The sequence below is a fragment of the Eurytemora carolleeae genome, unplaced genomic scaffold (genome assembly GCF_000591075.1).
Source record: "Eurytemora carolleeae unplaced genomic scaffold, Eaff_2.0 scaffold194, whole genome shotgun sequence".
Taxonomy (NCBI): Eukaryota; Metazoa; Arthropoda; class Copepoda; order Calanoida; family Temoridae; genus Eurytemora; species Eurytemora carolleeae.
The window spans coordinates 120,997-144,791 of record NW_019396489.1 but is presented as its reverse complement, the minus strand read 5'-3'; the positions used below and the strand labels follow the sequence as shown (position 1 = coordinate 144,791).

The following is a 23,795-nucleotide window of genomic DNA, read 5'->3' as shown; positions in this document are numbered from 1 at the left end:
TCGTGTGCTAAATTTGCGAAAAATAAGTTAAATTATTTTTCATAAAACGGCTGTTTTATTGAACTTTTGATTGTAAAATTTTAATTCTTACTGGTTATTTCATCCTCACCCTGCACTGGGGGTCGTCTCAGGGAGGGGCGATTTAGCATCTGACCCCCCCCCTAATTTTATTTTGNGGGGGGGGGGGGGGGAATACCTAAAAAACGGTTTTCATCGAAATGGTTCTGTGTTTAAAAACTGATATAAAAACGCACAACCTAACTGTAAATTTGTAATCCAAATCTTTCGCAGAAAATGCAACTTACATTCGATTACAAAACAGAGCATGGGTAACTTTTAAAAAAATTGTTTCTAAAATCATGTTTCAGTTTTAGAAAATATTTTCATTTTATTTCTGAACGTCAATGTTTTAAAGATATATATATTTGATATCAAGGATGGCCTGGAAATTTAGACACTTAGTATTTAGCAAAAAAAAATGATATAGCTTTAAATATCTCATGTTACAACTGTTACAGAAATGATTCTTAGAAATAAAACAAGAAAGGCCCCAAAAACATGATATAATTTTTTATTGAGACATTTCGATTTTAGCGATTAAAGAGAATTTAGACACTTCTACCACAGTCGAATAATAAAATTGTAATAATGATGATAAAATGTGTTTAAATAATAGATTAAGGTCCCTTCATAGCTCCTCAGACCACTAGGTTTAGCAGAGCAATGGATCTGCCAGTATGGAGTAAAGAATAATAATATTAATCCTCAGATTTAGCACGCAATGTTTAGTAAATATAGTTGCTTCTCAACCATGGTGTTAAAGAGAGCGCTGAAAATTTCTTTCTAGAGATTGAGAGCACTTGAGATTTCAATTTTATGAATTTTACAAGTTTGCATTTTTCTCTTTTTCTTTTTCCTATTCCGCGGCTTTTTACTCTTTATTGGTTCCTGGTTCATAGGCTTGCTGGTTCCTGGTTCCTAGTTCCTGGTTTCTGATTCCTGGTTCCTGGTTTCTGGTTCTTGGTCCTAGTTCCTAGTTTCTAGTTCCTGGTTCCTAGTTTCTAGTTCCTGGTTTCTGGGTCCTTGGTCCTAGTTCCTAGTTCCTAGTTCCTAGTTCCTGGTTCCTAGTTCCTGGTTCCTAGTTCTGGTTCCTAGTTCCTGGTTCCTAGTTCCTGGTTCCTAGTTCCTGGTTCCTAGTTCCTGGTTCCTAGTTCCTGGTTCCTGGGTCCTGGGCCCTAGTTCCTGGTTTCTAGTTCCGGGTTCTTGGTTTCTTGTTCCTAGTTAATTTCTATGTTTAATTCTCATTTTCCTTTTGTCAAATTCAAAAAATTGAGATTTTTGTTCTTCATTTCTTTTCCTTCAACAAGTTTCTTGGTTCCAGGTGAGCAGCCTCTGATTCAATGTTTCTTGGTTCTAATCCTTGAGAAATATATTTGTTACACTTGTTTATTTTGAAGATCATGATTCACAGGTTCATTGCGTCATGGCGTACGTACAGGTGGGGATTGCGTAATATCGTATATGTGTAAGCCACGTGTGATATGCGTCACATACTTACGCAAATGTGGTGAAATAAACATATATCACAGATTCCACAGATCAATGAGACTTGTTTAAGACTTAGACAGCAATTGATAACTTAGTTTTTATTCACCTCTAATTAGTTTTTTTCCATAGAGAATACAATATATAGAGAGGAATTTACTAGAAAAAAGTGTAAAACGGCCATTTTGTTGTACTGTTTCCATACTGCACGTGTACTTCACATATTTATGCTATATAACCTGTTGGGCCCTGGAACATCATTTTATAGAAAATCTAAAATTATTGCTAAAAGAAAACCAAATTATGAAATAGGCTGGTTTCATAATTGACCAATGATCATTTCACATAGACTCTATGCCTTTCACTTTACAAACGATGATTTTCCGTTATAACAATAAATCAAATGATGTTTTTATTCACCTAATTTATTATAAAGTTTATTTATCAGTTTAAAAAATTCGAAATTGAAATGAATATTCTAGGGAACATACTGTATTAATGTACTCTACTGCATATAATTTGTGAACATTTACATGATTTGTACACTTTGAACTCCCTTTTAGGCTGAAAGGGACTGAACAAATTCATACCGAGAGATTCTTTTAATTCCTCTCTATATATTCTATTCTCTATGGTTTTTTCATTATATCATTCTATTAAGCTAACTTAATACAGTCAATTTTTCAATTTTTAGAAATGCAGAACACTTCCCATTATACTCTCTGCTCCCTACTCCCTACTCCCTTACTCCCTACTCCTTACTCCTTACTCCGTAATCCTTACTCCCTACTTCCTACTCCCTACTCCCTACCCCCTACTCCCTACTCCCTACTCCCTACTCCCTACTCCCTAATGCCAGCTCTATACTCCCTACTCCCTACTCCCAGCTCTATACTCCCTAAATAACCTCACCCTCCTCCCTACTCCCTAGATACCCTGCCCCCCTAAATCTAAAGCTGCCGCCGCGGACTCTCTACATTACTTTAGTAACGTGTCTTTAAGGCAATTTATGCCTCCTAAGCATGATTTTGATAAAATTCGACAATATCTTATTTAATTTAATATTTAGAATAATATTAATTAATCATTTTACATTTCGTTCTTTAATAATTAAAATATTAATTTAATTTTAACAGGTTTCCTTTTTAAATATAATTCAACTTTTATTTTTCTTAGATTCACTGATTTAGTAAATTAAGTTTAATTGACATTTTTTGGTAAATTAGCTGTTTAATTTTTCCTTTTTTTTCTTTTTATGATCATTATTCATTTGCTCCAGTTGCTCTATCAACACATGCTCTACACCCTATGAAAGATATAGCTCTTTACAACATTTGCTCTGAAATTAATTGAAAATAGTCAAAGAAAAAATTATTAAAAAGCCTCAATTTACTTTTGTCGTAAATCAAAGAACTAATCCCTATATCTTTTCAATTTTATGATGTAAACCTTTAATATTTCAAACTTAGATTATTTGATCTAACGATTGAAATGTCCAATTTCTACGACCTTGGGTTGCAAAGATAAAGAGATTAGTATATCAGAGTTTGTGACAAAGCCTCAATTCCTTGGGGGGAAAAATTACTTAATTACTGAAAACAATTCTAAATAATTAACACTTATTAACAATATCAAAGATCTACCATTGCTTAAATATCCCAAGGACATTTATCTGGGGGGGGGAGGGGTAGACCCCCATTTTGTGGGGTGTGGCTCCCCCTCCTCCTAAGTCCTACCACAACTTTGGAATTTCCGTCAAGTTTAAACTTGTTGGATCGTTGAATGGCGAGAATTGTGAGGCACGCTTTGGGTTTCAGGGGGGATGCTCGATGTTTACACATTATTATAGATACATGCATATCCGAACATTGAAATATGAGCTGGCATCGGTGTCTTAATATTTCGTCTGTCTGTTTCAAGAATAGGGTTCTCTACTTAGAATCTACAGATGTACTTGATATAATCTCACAAAATATATTTAATAATCATTCTTCAAATATTTATCACTTTACCAACTTTTCGATGATTTATTATTATTATTATTGTTATTATTTAAAAGTTTTAAAAATGTATTTTGCTTTATCTCTGTAATTTGAGAATAGGACTGTACCTTAAAAGCCTTAAAAGTATAAGGATAGGGGGTGTGATTGTCCTAAAACTAGGTCATTTTAAACTTTTGGCATAATGGTAAACAATCATTTAAAATCAATTCTTACAATTAAAAAATATATAATTTTAAAATTTTTTAATTTTCTTTCATTTTAGTAATAATAAAATTATCATTGCAAGTTTTGTATAATTCAGCCTTAGGAGTTTATTTTATTGGTTCAAGTTTTAGTTTGGGGTTTTCTGATTGCGTTTATATAAGTTTGGCTTGAGTTAAATGAGCTGGTTTGGTTTGTCTAAGTTGGGTTGGCTGTGCTTGAGTTTGGTTTGGTTTAAATAAGATTGGTTTGGTTCAAATAAGTTTGTTTTGGTTTAAATAAGTATGGTTTGGTTCAAATAAGTTTGTTTTGGTTTAAATAAGTTTGGTTTGGTTTGGGTAGTTAGGTTTGCATACAGGTTTCGTGTAGCGTCCATCTATCTATCTATCTTTCCATGATCAATCTATCTATATATCCGTCTGTCTACCCACCTATCTATCTATCTAAGTACCTCTAGTGTATTTGTACAATTATTGGCTATCAGTAATAATACAGATCTGATTCAAACAAAAAGTGGTCGGACTCGGATCTTTTATATAACGGGGAAATTTTAAATGTTAAATTCAATATTTTTGTAAATTCATCAATTTATTCATAAATTCAGTAATTTTAATCCATCACATTCATGCTTCCATATACAGGGTTATCCACAAAGGATGAGACTTCAGAGACGATTGTACGAAATTTGTTTTGTCCGTTTTCTTGCATTGAAGGTTCCTTGGAGGCCAATACTGGCATAAAACTGTGCTTGATCGTTAAGTAAACCATTAAAATACTCAATTGAATTTAGAATCTAAAAATAAAGCTCTAAATCGTCATATTTTTAGAGTTTTGGGTCGTCTTACAGTCTCATAGTTTGTGGGTATTCCTCTATCTGTCAAATCTATACCACGTTGAACTAAAGAAAATTGCACGTTGTTTGGAAATAAAAATTGATTCTCTCATTGTAAAGCTCATGGAGAACCCCAAACATGTTTTTAATTTCTAATAAATCTACTTTCTGGCATTAAATATAAAACTGAAGGAGAAAGAAAGAAAGTAGAGAAAACTCAAGAGTAGGATTTTAATAGTTTTCAACTCTAGAAGTGATCCCTGAGGTCGAATATTTTTAGTTTGAATCCCTGGATAAAGCAGTTATTCAGTATTTTTCGTTGTGCGTAGGTTTTCAAACTCTTGAATAATCCGTGGTCAGACTACATGGCAGAGATGAAACTAAAATTGAAGGTTTAAGCACATTATTTAAAGTTTAGAAGTGTTCACAGTGGATATCGAGATCAACGTTAAAGATTAGTGCTATTTTCAAAAAAGAATTGGCTTCTCAACGAAATTAGGGATTTTTAAAGCATAACAGTTTTGAATTTGAAAATTGTAGGTAAATAAAAGAATTAAAAAAGACTATTTTTATTCCGTTTTACTCTGGTTCTCAGTGTACATATATGTGCATAAATGTATTAATGTGTATATTTTTCAGGAGGAGGAAAAGAAACCCATCTGAAAGTTGTATCCATCCTACTTATAGTTCTTGTATCCATGGATACAGTTACAGCCAAACCAATGTCTCCAAAGTAAGCTATATTTTTATATCAAATTTAATTATATAATTTAATATCAAAAGTAAGATTACCGTACGTCTTTTTTGCTATCTTGAATATGACTTTTTTGATTGCTTGTTTTTTTATAACTACAGGGGACACAGAACCTTGTAGAACAGGAAGATCAAAAGAAAGTTATAATTATAAAACGTCTTTTATTGTGCACAGACCCATTTTACTAAAAATCACGCTGGTAAAACTATTTGTTTCGTGATATTATTAAGTCGTCTTCCTAATCCACAGTATTTTGGGTCCTACTATAGAATAATATTTGTATTTGTTTACTTTAGGTTCCTGTTATACACCCTGTATACTTTCCTAGTCCCCCAACCTGTTTTAGTATCCTGTTACACCCTGTAAACTTTCCTAGTTCCCCAACCTTATTTAGTATCCTGTTACACCCTGTAATTTTCCTAGTCCCCCAACCTTTTTTAGTATCCAGTTACACCCTGTAAACATTCCTAGTCCCCCAACCTTATTTAGTATCCAGTTACATCCTGTATACTCTCCTAGTCCCCCAACCTTATTTAGTATCCAGTTACACCCTGTAAACTTTCCTAGTCCCGAAACCTTATTTAGTATCCTGTTACACCCTGTAAACTTTCCTAGTCCCCCAACCTTATTTAGTATCTAGTTACACCCTGTAAATTTTCCTAGTCCCCAACCTTATTTAGTCTCCTGTTACACCCTGTAAAATTATTTACAGCCCTTAAGTACAGGGTGTAAAATATGTTCTGCATATATAAAAGTTTATAAGACATTCTGGTAGACACTTCGTCGCTAACTAGGGTATTGAATGCCCCCCCCCCCACACATCCTCAGATAGTTCTAAAAATGTGGGTTCACATAATAACAAAATAATAGTAACAGTAGGACACATAAAACTGTTGAATGTGAAGACGATAGCTTAGAACATGAAAAACATGCAGATCCATTTCAAAGTTGATTTTAAATCTATTCGCTAATATGTCTCCTTCCTATTCCATACTTGTATAGGTCCCCCTCAGCAATAATATCAAACATATCCACATTCTAAACCAAAACTATTCTTACGTCAATAACTTTAAATTTTTAACTTGTTTAGAATAAACAAATTTTTGATACAGTGGTCGGCGTTTATATTGATACAATGAAGACGACATTTCTACTTGAGTTTTTTTCAACTAGCTTTTTCAAATGACAAGATCAAACAAAGAGAAGCTGTCAATGGACAGATATTTCTTCGTATCCATGCTGTTTGAAAGCTTGGTAGAAATCACAATGGAAATCAAAAGTCGTATTTATTGTATTGATATATCCGAAGACGACTGTATTTGTTATTTATAATAGGAGAAGGAACCGACGCGGACCTAAACCAAAATGGGTGAACCCCTGCGGCATAAATCCACAACTGTTCAAGACCCATGCTCTGCAGGTACACAAAATACAAGTTGTCTAGTAGAAAGTATAAAAAAAGATAAAAATCATCATAAAAAAATTGTGTATAAAGGCTAATATAAAAATTTAATTGAGAAAATACAGGAAAAATTTATTAATAACAAAAAAATATTGAAGTAAAATAAAAATGTTTTATAAATGTAAACGTTTCAAATATAGACCGTTGGTATTAAAAAAATCTGAGCCGGAAATACGACATTTAAAACTTGCTTTGATTAGGCGTATCATGAAGCTATTCCTCTGTCTGACCGCGAGCTCATGCAGAATGTAATCTTGGCTGCTCGTAACGCTCTCATTCACTCAGACGCTTTCAAGGAGAAATTTGTGAGTACATTTTTCAGTTTTTAGAGTACACATAGCACATTTTTAGTTTTTAGAGTACATAAAGTAAATTTTTAGTGCTTAAAGTCCACAGTACATTTCAATTCTTAGAGTACACATAGTACATTTCAGTTCTTAGAGTACACGTATATTACATTTTCATTTTGTAGAATACACATAGTTCATTTTTAGTTCTTAAAGTACACATAGTACATTTCAGTTCTTAGAGTACAAGTAGTAAATTTTTTGTTTTGTAGAGTACATATAGTAAATTTTCAGTTCTTAAAGTACACATAGTGCGCTTTCATTTTTTAGAGTACGCATAGTAAATTTTCAGTTCTTTGAGTACACACAGTACATTTTCAGTTCTTAGAAATTCTCCTCGCGCGTGGAGGGTAACTTGAAATTATGCCTACAGTACCTTTCAGGAAATGCTGTTAATTAAATTTAAAGTACATTATTAGTTTATCCAGTACAAACATTAGCTTGAAAGTACATTATTAGTTAATGCAGTACAAACATTAGCTTGAAAGTACATTATAAGTTTATCCAGTACAAACGTTAGCTTGAAAGTACATTATTAGTTTATGCAGTACAAACATTAGCTTGAAAGCTTGGCAAAATAATAATAAAAAATTGCAACTTCAAAGATAGCGGAAATCTTTAAGCATTATATTAATTTATTAATTTGATCCTAAAACATTATTATTTCTATTGCAATTTAATTAAATTCAATATTTAAAGCCCCGACTGCTGTATATTTTGAGTAAATGAGTATTTTTACGCATTTTTTAATTCAGACAATTCATTTTTGCTTATTCTGTACCGTCTTTAATTTCTTTAAGAATTTCGTTTTATGAAGGATATTTCAAATTCATGAAAAATTTGAATTTACCTCCATTCCTCCTGCAAATTATCCATTGCTTGAGGATATTAAGGCCGACTATGCAGTAGGCCTGTATATATGCACTGCATAGACCTAATATTCTCCAGCTTTATTGATCTTCGTAAGTCAATTGTAAAGTCCAAAAGTCTATTTGTAAAGTCTAAACTAAAGGATTAAAATACGCACTCCCCCCCCCCCCCTAGCTCCTCCTATTTTTAATCCTAATATTTCAGAAGCTGAATATCTTTATTTCCCTTAACAGTGTGGGCCTTCACTTCAATTTACTTTTAGAGCTAAAAAATACGAAATGCATTTACTACAGACAGAATTATGGCGGTAGTTTTTTTTCAGTGTTAAAATCATTATTCGCATAATAGAGTCAAAAATTAAAAATAAATAAACTTCTAACTGTTTCAGCCTTAATTTAGTTTTTACAAGCATAAACATTTTAGTTGCCGGCTCCCTCTCCCCCCCCCCACTTTCTTTCCCTCTCTCGCATTCGCATATTTCCGCGGATTTCCTGACCCTAAATTTCGCGCCAAATCCTTACTGAAGTGGCCTGAAAATGAAAATGGTAGATCACGGTAGCTTGAGAATCTGCCCTATGGGTTGAATTAGTTCATGCTAAAAATAGCCTGATTTTTGCAGAAAATTGGATTTACTTGACCCGAGCGCAATCTTCGCTAACCCTTCTAACTTCCAGAAGCCTTAATTTAGTGCATATCAATTTAATCTTTATCATCATCCGACAGTTTCTCAGCTTCTCGTCCTACCCATAGTTCTCATCCAACCCTTGTCCTTATTCCATCCCCAGTCCTCATGTTATCCCAGTATACTAATCCAGATTTCACTCATTTTGACAATTTCTTCCACTTTATTGATCAGATAAAGGTTTCAAGGGTACCGTTGTGAATCGAGCATTGTCATTTTAGCACAAAGGGTCACTTGAAATTCCGCTTACAGTCCCTTTAATGCCAGCAGTGTTTTAATACTGCCTTTAGTAGTGTTCATACGCTCCANTTTTATACATGCAGTACATGCAGTACAAGTCAAGTCCATTTTCTTCATTTTTATACATGCAGTACATGCAGAACAAGTCAAGTCCATTTTCTTCATTTTTATACATGCAGTACATGCAGAACAAGTCAAGTCCATTTTCTTCATTTTTATACATACAGTAAATGCAGTACAAGTCCATTTTCTTCATTTTTATACATGCAGTACATGCAGTACAGGTCCATTTTCTTCATTTTTATAGATGCAGTACATGCAGTGCAGGTCCATTTTTTTCATTTTTATACATGCAATACATGCAGTACAAGTCCATTTTCTTCATTTTTATACATTCAGTACATGCAGTACAAGTCCATTTTCTTCATTTTTATACATGCAGTACATGCAGAACAAGTCAAGTACATTTCCTTCATTTTTATACATACTACATGCAGTACAAGTCCATTTTCTTCATTTTTATACATTCAGTACATGCAGTACAAGTCCATTTTCTTCATTTTTATACATGCAGTACATGCAGTACAAGTCCATTTTCTTTATTTTTATACATGCAGTAAATGCAGAACAAGTCAAGTACATTTTCTTGATTTTTATACATACAGTACATGCAGTACAAGTCCATTTTCTTCATTTTCACATATGCAGTACAATCTAATCCATTTTCTTCATTTTTATACATGCAGTACATGCAGAATAAGTCAAGTCCATATTCTTCATTTTTATACATGCAGTACATGCAGAACAAGTCAAGTCCATTTTCTTTATTTTTATACATACAGGACTTGCAGTACAAGTCCATTTTCTTCATTTTTATACATGCAGTACATGCAGAACAAGTCAAGTACATTTCCTTCATTTTTATACATACAGCACATGCAGTACAAGTCCGTTTTCTTCATTTTTATTTATGCAGTACATGCAGTACAAGTCCATTTTCTTCATTTTTATACATGTAGTGCAAGTGCGAATAAAATGATTGTTTGTAATTAACGTAACATATTGTCGTAGTTGGAACTATGAATCATGCAAAGGTTAAGTGTATAGGCCCGGATTCCCATACTGGGTGTCGAAGAAAACGTGACACCTCGTTTTTAACATATATTTCAATTGTAACCAGCTAAACATTCAATTTTTAAGCACACAAATTTATGGTTATATCCATGAGGGTTTAAGTTAAAAAATCTTATAATTGTAAAAGGATTAAGTACAAAGGTCACATGATTTCTCTTGGAATGTTTTCACGCGGGCGTTAAAGTTACTGAAACATACTGTCTAGCCGTGCTGCCTTGAGGGCAATACTTCCGATTTTCACAGAACCTTTCCCCTCATTATAGAATGAATGGATGGAATGAATACACCGACATTCTTCTTTCTCATTCATACATCCGTGCTCCGTAAGCGCCCCACATAGCTCTTAATATGCGCGGTGAAAGGTCTTGGGTTATATTTAGTTCACACAGACGCGCCTTTACAGGGATCATTCGTCTCAAAAAGTTCTATGGCGTCCCTATGTTGTGCTAAAGTAACAGGTTCCCTCTCTTTTTCCCACTTTTAACTTTATCTCTGCAAATCGGCGGCTAACCATCGTAATTTTTTTCCAACCTTTATCATTTTATACAATTCAGGGCGATTGCAACTATAATATTCATCAATGAAATTACAAATTTTGTATTTTGGTTACACCAGCATTTTTTTATTGTAAATTTGAAGTTTAACATCAAAATTATATTTGCAATATTTTTTAGTTCGAAAAATATTAAAATTGCCACCTCCTTGGCTTGAACCTATTTGTCAGGCAACTGGAACCCCCTTGATTTAGCAAGACTTGGTAGATAATTTACACGTCAGCTTCTATATATCTATATTCAATACATATTTAAATCCACGTTTTTCAAACTCAACATTCGATCAGAAAAGGCTGAACCAAATCAAAGAGAAAATTCCAAATAATTTATCCTTGAGAACTTCTTAAGTTTAAACATTTAAGTGATAAAAAAATTAAAATCGGCTCAAAAAATGTAGTCTTATGAATGGGATTTAAAATTTTCAATTAAGTAGAAATTTAAGAAATATTCAAAGTTTTACTTTTTTTGAACTTTCATGAAACTTGTTTGTGAAGCAGAATTATTAGGAAATTCTTTACAAACGATTAAATCATAGATAGGAGTTATGATGAGTATTTTATAAACATAATGCATCGTCGTCTTTAAAATGTCGTGTTTCTGGGAAAACTGTACGTACAGGGTTATCCACAAAGGATGATACTATAAAGACGACCTGAAACTCATATAATGGTTTAATTAAGTCTCTGCCTGTACATATAATCTTCTAATGTTTAATTAAATTAGTGATTTAACAAAGTAAGTAGAAAATTTACAGTTGAAAGGGCCGGGATCATTAATTTAAAGATACAGACAGTTTAAATTCCGTACAGTCGTCTCTGAAGTCTCATCTCTTGTGGGTAACCCTGTTAATATTCATGTAATATCAGGAATTGATCCTGAATATCGGGGATTCCCAGCTTAACCAGCTCATAAACTTTGTGTAGGCGTGGGGAGGGGGGGCGTGCTTTGGCTAAAGACAATTATTTCAAGTTAACCCCAGCAATTATATTGACATTTTCAGCTTTTCATTTATTAGTAATCCCCCCCCCATTCAATATTTAATCTTTTAATCTTGATTTATCATCTGAAAAATAATGTATACGTTAAATAATCCGCTAATTATAAATCTGTAAAATCCTCAAAATCCCCGAAATCTTTGCAACAATTTCCCGGATTAAGAATATAATTACTACGCTGTTGTTTTCTTGGTAAGCGTTAAAGTTACCACGCGGCTCATTCAAAATATAGTTGTTTTCGGAGAAAACAAGGGGGGGGGAGGAATTGAAATCACCACAAAGAAAAAATATTTCAATATTTGGCAATCTCTATGAAAATTTTAAATCGATTGCACAATATTAAATCTTAAGCTTTTCATCGCAAATATATTAATATTTAATGTAACATACTTCCAATTAGTGCAAACAATACAACATTTACGTGTCATCTAGGAACAATTAATTAAATCTACAGTATTGCACCTAATTAATTCTTACTTAATCTTAATGACTTATGTTTTGTGGGTGGATCTGTAGATCTTTTTATGTTTATTTTGTGGTTTAGACATTTTCAAATATTTGCGCTCTACGTCACATATATACATTTATTGTGACCTAAGCTGTGTGACGTCACATATATATTTGTACATGACGTCAAATTTGTAAGTAAGTCATTCGCGTCATGAAGTTTCTTATCAAGAAATTTGAATAAGTGCAGATAAAGATTTATTCCAATTTCTAACTTAGAGATGATGTATGTTAACATACCTTGTAAGTTTAAGTAAGCGTGAGACATAAAATAAAAAGTGGATTCTCCGCCGGTGGTGTCCCAAAAAAATGTTATTCTAAAATAGCGCATTTGCAGGGCGAGGTATCCAAAATTTGCAATATTTAAAACTACTTTTTAACTAATAACAATGTTAGATGAAATAATTTAAGTTTAAAATATTTAAAAAATTGCGCTATCAGGGTGCAAAAACATAGGGATTAGAAAATTTGAGTTTGTGGAAAAGACTCAATTCTTTTGTCAGAATAACTTATCGCACCCTTTAAAGGATAAGAAAAATATGCAACTAGCAAGACGGAATTTAAACCTCACCTTTTATATTAATAAATGCAAATCTATTTAAATACACTTTTTGCTGTTAATTAGTTTCTCCAACACACGATACGTTATTTTTCTTCATTTTTCACGAAATCATTAAAACGTCCAAAATAAAAAGAAAAAGTCCATGCTTTCTAAAAATTAATTTAAGGATTTTTGATATATATTTTTTTAAGTTAAAAAAGTTTTAGAATTGTTTTTTTCAATTGAATCTATTGAAAACTAAAATAAAAACCCCGCAATTTTGAAATTAAAAAAAGTTTTCTTTTAATTTTCAAAAGTACAATTCTTGATAAAATTCTTTTATTTTTCTTTCGTGTTTATTTTTAGTGAAGTAAATAGTCATGTTTCAGATTTAGTTACTTCCTACACACTGAAGTCTATGCTATTTATTTTGCTATCTTAAAGGGACTGTAAGCGTAATTTCAACAAGCCCTTCAAGCAAAGATGGCAAGATTTACAACGGTACCCTTGAAACCTTGAACTGATAAAAAATGTGGAAGATAACGTCGTTTTTTGTGGTTCAAAAAGAAAATAAACCGTATAAATAAACTAAAGCAGACCAAGTGTTTAAGGGTACCGTTGTAAATCGGGCATTGCGCCATCTTTGCAGGGTGGTTCGCTTGGCTGACAGTCCCTTTAAACCGCAGTGGTATGTTTATTGACCACCCTGTATACAAATATACTGTTGTTGAATATATTTCAACATCTTGTATAGAGTTATATCTGCTAATCATGCTGTAAATGTAAATCCTGTTTTATAACACTTCTCTTAGCGTTTCAGCCATTTCAAACCAAATAAATCGTCTTTTTGGTAATTTCATGAAATTGAGTCTTTGCCACAAACTCTGATGTTCTTATCTCTAAATATATCTTTGCAACTTGATGTTGTAAACCTTAGATATTGCAAACTATAAATTGTGTTAGACAAAATAATCTAAGTTTGAAATTTTTGAAGGAAAAAGAAACTGTTTTTTATATAATAATGACGACATTTGATAATAATTGTTCCTACACGACGGACATTTATTTTATTCTCTAAAGAGTTGTTCTCTACAATTTATATTTTTATGTTTTTTTTACTTAACTGTCGGTGATGAATGCAGTATGGTAGTATCGGTGATGAATGCAGTATGGTTGTATCGGTGATGAATGCAGTATGGTTGTATCGGTGATGAATGCAGTATGGTTGTATCGGTGATGAATGCAAATTTGGGATTTACATATTATTTCTGTCTTTTATAAAAATTTTGAGAGTAATTTTTTTGTTTGTATTTTTAATTACACTCAAAATTTTCATAAAAGACAGAAAAAAAATAATACAATTGTCCTAAATGGAGAACTGAAGTTTAAGTTAAGATTAACTTCGAAATTATGACGTTTCCATACAAATTTTTACATTCAAGAGATTTATTAAAGAAAACTTGAAAAAACATGGAAAACGTAGTATTTGAAACCAAAAATAAGATTTAGATTATATTTTTAATATTATAAAGTGTATATTATAATTGCGGATCAAGATTCAAGAATTTATTTCAGAAATATACATAATGTAGGTTATTTTGTATATTTAACACAATTTAAATCAACAATCGTTTCTAACTTGAATCCCGTCAATGCTTAATAATCAAACATATAGAAGTTTATGCACGGGTTTCTACGTCACAAGTCTTTTAGGCAATTGAAAGTAAAAGCTAAGATCATATTTCAATAAAAGATATATTTTTTTTAACTGCTTGAATTTCATGTTTTCACGTGAATAATGGCTTTTGTGATTTAATAAATATAATAAAATATTCAAATCAACATATTATTGACATTTGCCTGCAATATTCAATATACCCATGGTGTTTTACGATAATCAATTATTCACTTGTTATGTTAAAAATGATTCAAAGGATCTAAAAACTTTCATCAAAATATTTGACTTAGCAGAAGTTATTATTTGTTATCAACATCTGGTTTCAAGTAAAGAGAATTAGAGTTTTGCCAATCACTATAATACGCAATACCAAATTTTTAAATATGAACGAAAAACTGAAACTCTAATGTTATTCAAAACTTCTTTATGATTATAAATTTATTTCGTAAAACATTAGGTAAAATGATACAATAATGATGCACTAGGCCTAATATTGTATATATTTTGACCCGACAGGACGATGTATTCTTGATAAAATGCACTAAATTTTCAAAAATCTTGATAATTTATAGAGTTTGGAATCTTTAGCAAGAATCCCTTCATCTATCAATTTGTGCTAAACACCGTCTTTATCTTTCTGTTGTCTTTCATCTCAACTTTACACAGACAGATATATTGTCTGTTTATCTGTCATAGAATCAAAGACAAAATTGCATATGTCTTTCATTTGTAATCCGTCTTTATCTATCTTCCTGTCGTCTTAATCTGATGTCTGAATCTGTAAAAGACATTACGTAGACCGTCTTTCAAGAGTTTCCATGTAAACCTGCTGTATTTAAATATGTTTAACTATCTCGCGCCGTTTTGTGCATTCCCGGAATTGTTTTAAATTCGCGCGTTTATGTCAGATTTGCGCTTTTATTTTTGCAATATCCGCGAAAAGGGACCCCTCACTGTGTGATATCCAGGAATCCATTTACGTTAAAACATTAAAAAGTAAACTACTGGAACATATAACATATATTTTGACAAGCTGGGTATACAGGGGTACCCGCAAAGGATGAGACGATTATAAGGCATCTTTTTAGTCCGTTTGCTTGCATTTATGATTCCCTGTAACTGTAAACTTGTTTTTTTCATTGCTAAATCATAAATTAAGATATTTAAATACTATATATTATTCAAGGTAGAAAATTTAATTTAACCTTGAGATCGTCGTATTTTAAGAGTTTTAGGTCGTCTTTACAGCCTCACCATGGTTATTAAAACAGACTATAGACCTTCTCTTCATAGTTCATGTGTAAAAGTACTGATAGCTTAGAAGTACATCGAATTCATTTGATTTTATAGTGTCCATAGATAAAATTTAAAAATTTGTCAATTAGATATATTTTGATAATTTTCTTTGTCTTGGATTTCCTGTTTTTTAATGACTGTCGCATTTCATGCATTTTAAGAAGGATTGAAAAATTTATAAAAATTGATAAAAATAATGAAAATTATTTTAAATTTGAGGTCCGGCGAACTTTTTCTGCTCCATCATGGCAGGATCATCATCAAACCTGGAAGGATCAAAGGTACATAAATTAAAGAAAGTTTTACAGGGAGCTTCATAAATATTGAAAGAACAAAGCTTTTAAGGCGCTTCACGCAAATTTCTTATTTTAACTATAGATTGTGGCTCTATCTAAGTACGTGAGCATCTTCTATTTGTACAATATAAAAAATATCAAAAAAAGTTCGCGGATTCAATCATAATTTTTGTGTTTGAGCATCCATATAAACCTTCCTTGGGGTTATGTGAGGTCCCACACAAACTTTAGGATCGATCGGTTTAGCCGTTTTAACGTTTATTGGACACAAGCAAACAGAAGAACAGACAGAAAGACAAGCAAAGTATTTTATATAAATATAGATCAGATTTAAAAAATATAGAGATTATAAAATGGGATTTTCTGGTGAGAGTTTATTTTCTTTACAAGAAAGTCCCAAAATGCTTTGAAAGTTTAAATTTTAATTAAAGTTTAATTGGGAAAAATCTAAATTTAATATATTTTAATTAGGCTACACTGGCTACCCTCGTGGCACCAGATTCCCAAACACCTGAACGAAAAACTGGACGCGGCGCACTTGCAGGAAATCCGGGTAAGACGACATTTCTTGAAAATCCGCAACATTTTGAACAATATGCTCGTGTACATCAAGATTGTAAATTGTTCGCAGACCATATAAACTGTACTGTGAATAGTTGTATAAATCTATTTGCTGCATCGAAAAAATCGATTTGCAATTCTCATTCTTCACCGATTCATCGAATACGTTCCTAGTATTCTCCCGACTCTGGAGCCTCTAAACACCAAGTTAGGGATTTAAAAAACTTAAGTTCTAACAGCTTGAGTTTTGATGCAGCTCAAACTATAAAAAAATTTGCGGGTGGAAGGGAGGGGGCATATTCTGCATGGTTTGCAATGGCCGCCAAAATGCCGCCAATCATTTTGATTCTCCGCCATATTGGTTTAGAATGACTGCGTAATACCAGGGACTATAAAGTCGACTTTATTAAAGCAAAACATAATAGATAATCTCCTGTAATTATTTACAAAACATACAATTAGTCGTCTAGAGCTGTCTCAAATTCTTTCAAATTGAAATAATCAAATTTTCAAAAATGTGCCGATATATTTATTAGAACTAATTTATTTGTAAAAATGAGGTTTATTTAATTATTAAAAAGTCTGGGTATTTCCTTGTCGTGGATATTTATAATTAACTATTAATGTCTTGATGTGTGGCAATATTTAGGGTACACACATGTTCCATCAATCAATCAAATGAATGAATGAAACCAGAAATAATTAGCCCAAAACTGGAGCTTAAACCTTAAATAAAGACATGCAAAGACAAGTTTTATTTTATATGTTATACTGGTTTCACTTTGTGACATAATTACTCCATTCGTTTTGATTTTACACCTGCGATTTAAGAAAACAATCTTCTTATGTGAATTGACGTAATACAACAAAATGTCTCCTTTCCTTCTAAGGATTGAAAACTCGCTTCGATTGCCTTTAATCGCATTGTTCACCATGTAAGATACTAGAACTACGTAAGTTCGGTTTCTTCAACTTAAATTTAATCGTGTTTTCGTCTAGAACTCAACAATTGTTAAACTTATGCAGTTTATTTAATACTTTTTTATTTTTAATGCAACTGCAGAGAAAAAAGTATGTGAAAGGAAAAGCGAAACATTTATGTTTAAATGGTCAATTTGTGTTTGAAAGTCACAACTTGCTAACAATGCTAAAATCGGCGTATATCATATTTCACTGAACGAAGAGTTGTCCTAATAATAATAATAATAACAATAATAATAATAATAATAATAATAATAATAATAATGATAATGATAATAATAATAATAATGATAATTTATATTTAGATGGAGAACGCACTCTCCAAGATGTACAGCTATCTACAGAAAATAGCTGTCGGACTAGAACAGGTAAAAGAAAAACATTGTTTAGGACAAAACTTAAAAAAACTTATCTTAATTTGTAAGTTATTTTTGTGAAAAAAGCTGAAATTTTAAAAATGACGAGATTTCGTGTTTGGTCCCTTTAAAATGCTCAACAACAACAAAAACTTAAGAAAAGGCATAAAATCAATAAAAAACATTTTTTTTAAATTTTTGTTTAAAGGTTGTACTTGATCAAGCTGTTTACGATGGAGACTTTATTCAAGAATTCAACGAAGCTGAATACAAGCTTAAAGCGGTGAGAATAAGATTTTTAAGACTTTTTCTTTTATTTTTCAGTAACACCCATAAAACTGTGAAATAGAAAGACGACTTTTAGAATCAAGTTGTGATTATAAATAGCGTAATGAACCTGAAAGATTGCAATTGTGCAGCGAACATTTATTCACTTCACCCTAATAAGTTGATTTTCTAGTTTTACAACATCTAATTTACATAAGATTAATTTCTTCTTCCTGCTCTATAGTTTTATAGCCCCCACTGTATGCTCCCTGAAGAATGACTTTGTCATTATGTTTTAACTTTAATGTTTTCTTTAAATATTTTGGCTCCTGTTCAAGTGTATATGAAAAGTGTTCAGGTGTTCAAATGTTTATATTTTGTTTGTATATTGTGTTTAGGTGTTAAGATATTGTGTTCGCGTGTTTATTTATTGTGTCTTGATGTTGATATATTGTGCTTAGGTGTTGAAATATTGTATTCAGGAATCAGGTGTTGATATATTGTATTCAGGTGTTGATATATTTTGTTCAGATTTTTATCTATTGTGTTCAGGTGGTTATATACTGTGTCAAGGTGTTGATATATTGTGTTCAGGAGTTGATATATTGTGTTCAGAAGTTGAAATATTGTGTTTAGGTGTTGAAATATTGTGTTTAGGTGTTGATATATCGTGTTGAGGTGTTGAAGTATTGTGTTCAAGTGTTGAAATATTTTGTTCAGGTGTTGATATATTGTGTTTAGGTGTTGATATATTGTTTTCAGAAGTTGAAATATTGTGTTTAGGTGTTGAAATATTGTGTTTAGGTGTTGATATATCGTGTTCAGGTGTTGAAGTATTGTGTTCAGGTGTTGATATATTGTGTTAAGGTGTTGAAGTATTGTGTTCAGGTGTTGATATATTGTGTTCAGGTATTGTGTGAGCTTCAGGTCGCAATGCTAGAACGAGGTGTAGAACCTGAGGAGGATATTAGGAGAGAGATAATGAGCCAAGATGTTCGAGATATTGAGGATTCAAGCTACAGAAACCTTAGGGACTGGTACATATACAGGTACATAGTTACAAACAGTTTCAAGACTCTGGTTTTCTTCATTTAATTTATTGAAAAGTGTAATTCTATTTTTTAGGGACTATATGAACGGGCTGGAATACGTCATTCATTCCTTTGACCACTTGAAAAACCACAATCAGTAAAAAGAATATCCATTGGAAAATGTTGGGATGAACTCCAAGAATTGGTAAACATCAGAAGATACCAAAGGAATCCTAAGAAATTCTATTATATCAGATTGGTAGCTGTTAAACAAAGGAGTAAACAATCCGTGCTGTACACTGCACATTGTACACCGTGCTGTACACTATACACTGTACACTGTGCTGTACACTGTACACTGTACACTGTAACAATGGATAAAAGCGGGAACAGAATCTAAAAAATCTACCAAAATTTCGAAGCTTCTCTCTTTCATACCACAGTCAGTTTGTTTGGGTTAAAGTAACAATGAAGCCATAGCAGGCTAGGTTTGTTTTAACAATCATTTTTTACATTTTCATTTTAACTTCAATTATTTATCTTAGTTTAAATAAATTATCAACAGATTTATTCTGCATAATATTTGATGATATACATTTTCTTACAGCCATTAAAAAAAGATTTCTAAAACCCAGTTTTGTTTTTTCGTCCGTTGTTAATTTGATCCAAACTTCCCAAAAATTAAAAGTTTGATTCGCCAAACATAATTGTTATATATATTTAATTATATGTGCTCTAGATGTTTTATTCCATTGCATTTGACAAAAGTCCATTACAGGACAGCTAAATATGAAATTTTAAAGAATATTACAAGGACTGATTTCACCTTCAAAATTCGACGATGTCTCAAATTTTACATGACTGAAAATTGCCATTTTTTTTTCCAATTTTTATCTCTAATCTTTCGCAAATTAGCGCGGAAAATGTTTATTCTAAATTGTCATATAACGCTTTCAATTCCCTGTGTGCCATTATTACCTTTTCTTTCTTAAAATAAGAGCCTATGAAACATATACGCCGTGAGCAAACTGATTTAAATCTTAAAGAATTGTGGGTTATAAAGGTTTAAAAAGGCAACATTAACTCATTACTAAAGAAAGATTTACCCTCTAAATAAAAGTGTCCATACGATTCACAATTCAAATAAATTTCAACCATTATTTCCCCCAACTTTTTTGTCAACTCTCTTTAAACAGCGCCTTCACAGTTTGCATCCTGGTTGTTTTGATAAAGACAGATGTAAACTGGGTAAAGATATATTGGATATTCGATATATGATGATGTATATTGGATATATGTTGATGTATACTAGACTGGATATATAATTATGTATATTGGATATATGATGATGTATATTGGATAAATAGTGTTGTATATTGGATATATAATGATGTATACTGGATAAAAATATATTGGTTATTGGATATATGTTGATGTATACTGGATATATAATGATGTATACTGGATATATGTTGATGTATACTGGATAAAGATATATTGGTTATTGAATATATGTTGATGTATATTGGATATATAATGATGTATATTGGATATATAATGTCGTTTACTGGATATATGTTGATGTATACTAGATATATACTTTGTAGTGTACTGGACATATAATGATGTATATTTGATATATAATGTTGTATATTGGATATATAATGATGTATATTGGAAATATAAAATGATGTATATTGGATATATAATGCTGTATATTGGATATATAATGATGTATATTGGATATATATAATGATGTATATTGGATATATAATGATGTATATTGGATATATAATGATGTATACTGGATATATATATAATGATGTATACTGGATATATGTTGATGTATACTGGATATTAGATACAGATAAAAATAGGACTTCGAAGTTAACACATTAGATTTTAAAAACATTTTAAAAGTATTTCTAACAAAATTTTCGATAATTCTGTAAACAATGTTAATTCTAATTTGGTCTTTATATATCTAGTTTATATCTAATTTGGTGTGTGTCTAATATGTACGATGTACATAATACGAACTAATTTTTTAAATCTACGTTAACGGCATATTCAGAATTCATATATAAAAAACAGTGTGCATCAAAAAGTGCAGGATTTTGAGTCCTTCGTACTCCTTTCTGTCATTCACTAACAATGGGAAATCATAGTATAAATATTTGCATATATTTGTATAAATATATGCGTAATGCACGTATTTTACATGAAACATAAGAACATATTTAGTATGTTATTGTACACTGTACACAGCGCTAGATTTTTGTATGCCAAAACATCAAGGTCTTATCCATTCCATCCCTTAAATTCATTTTTAGCCATCTTGCCGTTTTTAAAACTTATTTAAGATTTAGGAGAACCCCTACTTGTGAGGTCAAAGATAGGTTTTGAAAACCAATTGTGTATTAATTCTGTGATATTTATTTTTTATATATTTATTAAACATGGTTTTTCAAATTAAATATATTGCTAATAGTTTTATTTAAATTCTTGTCATTGAGACTTTGATCCATCACCTAATCCTGATCTTTTACAATTTTTCAGTCATTTATAAAAACATTTTATGATTTATGGATTCAGTTGTTTACCAAACCAAATAGAAGTTCAAACTTTGCCAGTTTTTCGGTCAAAACCCAGTTCGGCAAATTGTAAAGTTTACTTCGAAACTCGAGGTTTCGCGATTTTAAAACTTTGTTCGCCAAATTTGCATTATATTAGCCGCCCCAGGCAATTCTGTGTGAAATGTTGCCAAGTGTCCCAAATAATGGCATAATGTCATAAATATATCTATAAATACTTTATCGTTTAAATCAATTCCTATTGTAATTAAACAATCTCAATGTAAACATAAATATCGTAACATTATAGAAATGACCAAAGATTTGTTAATGTCGAAAACTATCATCCAGAGGATGGAGATTTTCAAGTAAATTTTATGACTTTCTAGTTTCAAGTGATATTGGATATTTTTGGGGTTTTAGGGGTAAAAATTAATATTTTGTCATCTCTGCTATTAGCTCTAAATGTTTAAATATGTATTTGTTGTATTAAATTATATCTGTTAAAAAAAATTAAATAAATGATCCAAAGAATGAATATTTTCTAGAGGTAAGCATGGAAGAGCAACCCTACAGTGAAAACCAGAAAGCCCTGAATTAGGAAGACGACATTAAAGGGAGTGACCGGTGTTGTATGGTAGTTGAACTGAGAATATAGTATTGTGGAGAAGTTTTTTAGAAATCATTTGAGACCTTTTTATGGTGCATATTTGTTCAGCAAGAGCGCAAATTCAATCTTTAAAATCCTCATAGATTGTTTATTTTTGAGGGATGATTTGAGAATAGGTTTTTAAAAAATTATTCAATAACGACAGCGAAAAATGTAACAAAATTCTTCGTAAACTAATTAGTTATTTAGGAACAGGTTGAGCAAATATAAAATATCCATTATCATCGAAAATAAGTAATCTTATTCTGTTCTTGGTTGCTGTAATGTCAAACAAACATTTTCTGTAAATTTCCTGCAATTTTTGTTAAAAAGACGACATTTGAAGAATTTGAAGAAATCTGCGAACAAATTCTTAAAGAATAAGAAATTCAATATAATGAGGAAAAAGAAATAATTGATTCTAACATTGATTTATAGAGAAAATTTCAATTGAGAAATATGCTCTTAAATTTCTAAACAGTTTAATGTAGAATTTTTTTACATTTTTGTCGTTCTTATTTAATAATTTAAAAATAAACGACTCTCAAAACGTAACCACACAAATGGATGAATTTGAAAGTCGACTTTGCGCTCAAACGTTTAAAATGTCTCAAATGAATCCTAAAAAATGTCTCCCTAGCTTACATTGCCGGTCACTCCCTGTAAAGCAATAATTGAGTGTATTTGAAGTATGGGTCTGTCTGGACTTCACAATTCCTGTGTCTCATGTTCAATGGACCATCTAAAGGCATACTTTGAGTCCAAAAGCTGTCTTCCTAGTCCTGAGTTTTCTGGTTCTCACAGTAGAAAACTTACATGCAGGGTAGGGGTGTGAAATTTAGTGAAACTTTTCTTAAATCATTTCACAGAAGCAAAATAGTATTCCACTTGGAATTCTAAGGCATGTTTATAAAATACGTTTTTCACAAAATTTAAAAATGTTCCCCTCAAATGGGGTTTAATGATAAAAAAATCACTAGTGTAGCGAAAATGAAAAATTTGACAATCATGGGTATCCATTGAACAAGCTTGAAAACCGGAGTTCAAAACAATTTACAGAATTGGCACATTTTTGATTTTTGTGAAAAATATATTTTATAAACATGTCTTAATATTCCTGGTAGAATACTTTTTTGCTTCTGTAAAATCGTTTCAGAAAAATTTAATGCAGGGTTCTTCAAGAATAGTGATCCCATTTACGAATTTTTTAAAGCATATTTTTGGTAAACATCTTTCGATTTCCTAAATTTGATTTGTACTTTAAAAGTTGATTGAAGGAATATTGTTGGAACGCACCGATTTTAAAAGATACGAACGTGGAAGTAATGATTCAAATATCTTTCTGATGGTTCATTAAGAATATGGTCTATCATTAATTATGTACAAAAAAAAACAGATTTAAAACATTTTAGGTCTAAATTCTTTCTTAAAAGTGCATCT

The 23,795-nt window shown here is 31.4% G+C and overlaps 1 protein-coding gene across 4 annotated transcripts in view; it reads left to right on the top strand.

Moving 5' to 3' along the window:
• The window catches only part of LOC111704236 (uncharacterized), a 54,663-nt gene extending 32,457 nt beyond the window's left edge, over positions 1-22,206 (top strand). For 3 of the 4 annotated variants that reach the window (XM_023476394.1, XM_023476393.1, XM_023476392.1), the window contains 9 exons: positions 5,221-5,314; positions 6,671-6,755; positions 6,998-7,102; positions 15,861-15,922; positions 16,409-16,490; positions 17,785-17,847; positions 18,044-18,118; positions 19,012-19,151; positions 19,228-20,295. In XM_023476394.1, the coding sequence (XP_023332162.1) occupies positions 5,280-5,314; positions 6,671-6,755; positions 6,998-7,102; positions 15,861-15,922; positions 16,409-16,490; positions 17,785-17,847; positions 18,044-18,118; positions 19,012-19,151; positions 19,228-19,294 (714 nt within the window). In that variant the 5' untranslated portion in view covers positions 5,221-5,279 and the 3' untranslated portion in view covers positions 19,295-20,295. Of the gene's footprint in view, positions 1-5,220; positions 5,315-6,670; positions 6,756-6,997; positions 7,103-15,860; positions 15,923-16,408; positions 16,491-17,784; positions 17,848-18,043; positions 18,119-19,011; positions 19,152-19,227; positions 20,296-21,241 lie in introns of those variants that run through there. The other variant, XR_002765781.1, reaches the window with a different exon arrangement.
• The last annotated feature ends 1,589 nt before the right edge of the window (positions 22,207-23,795 follow it).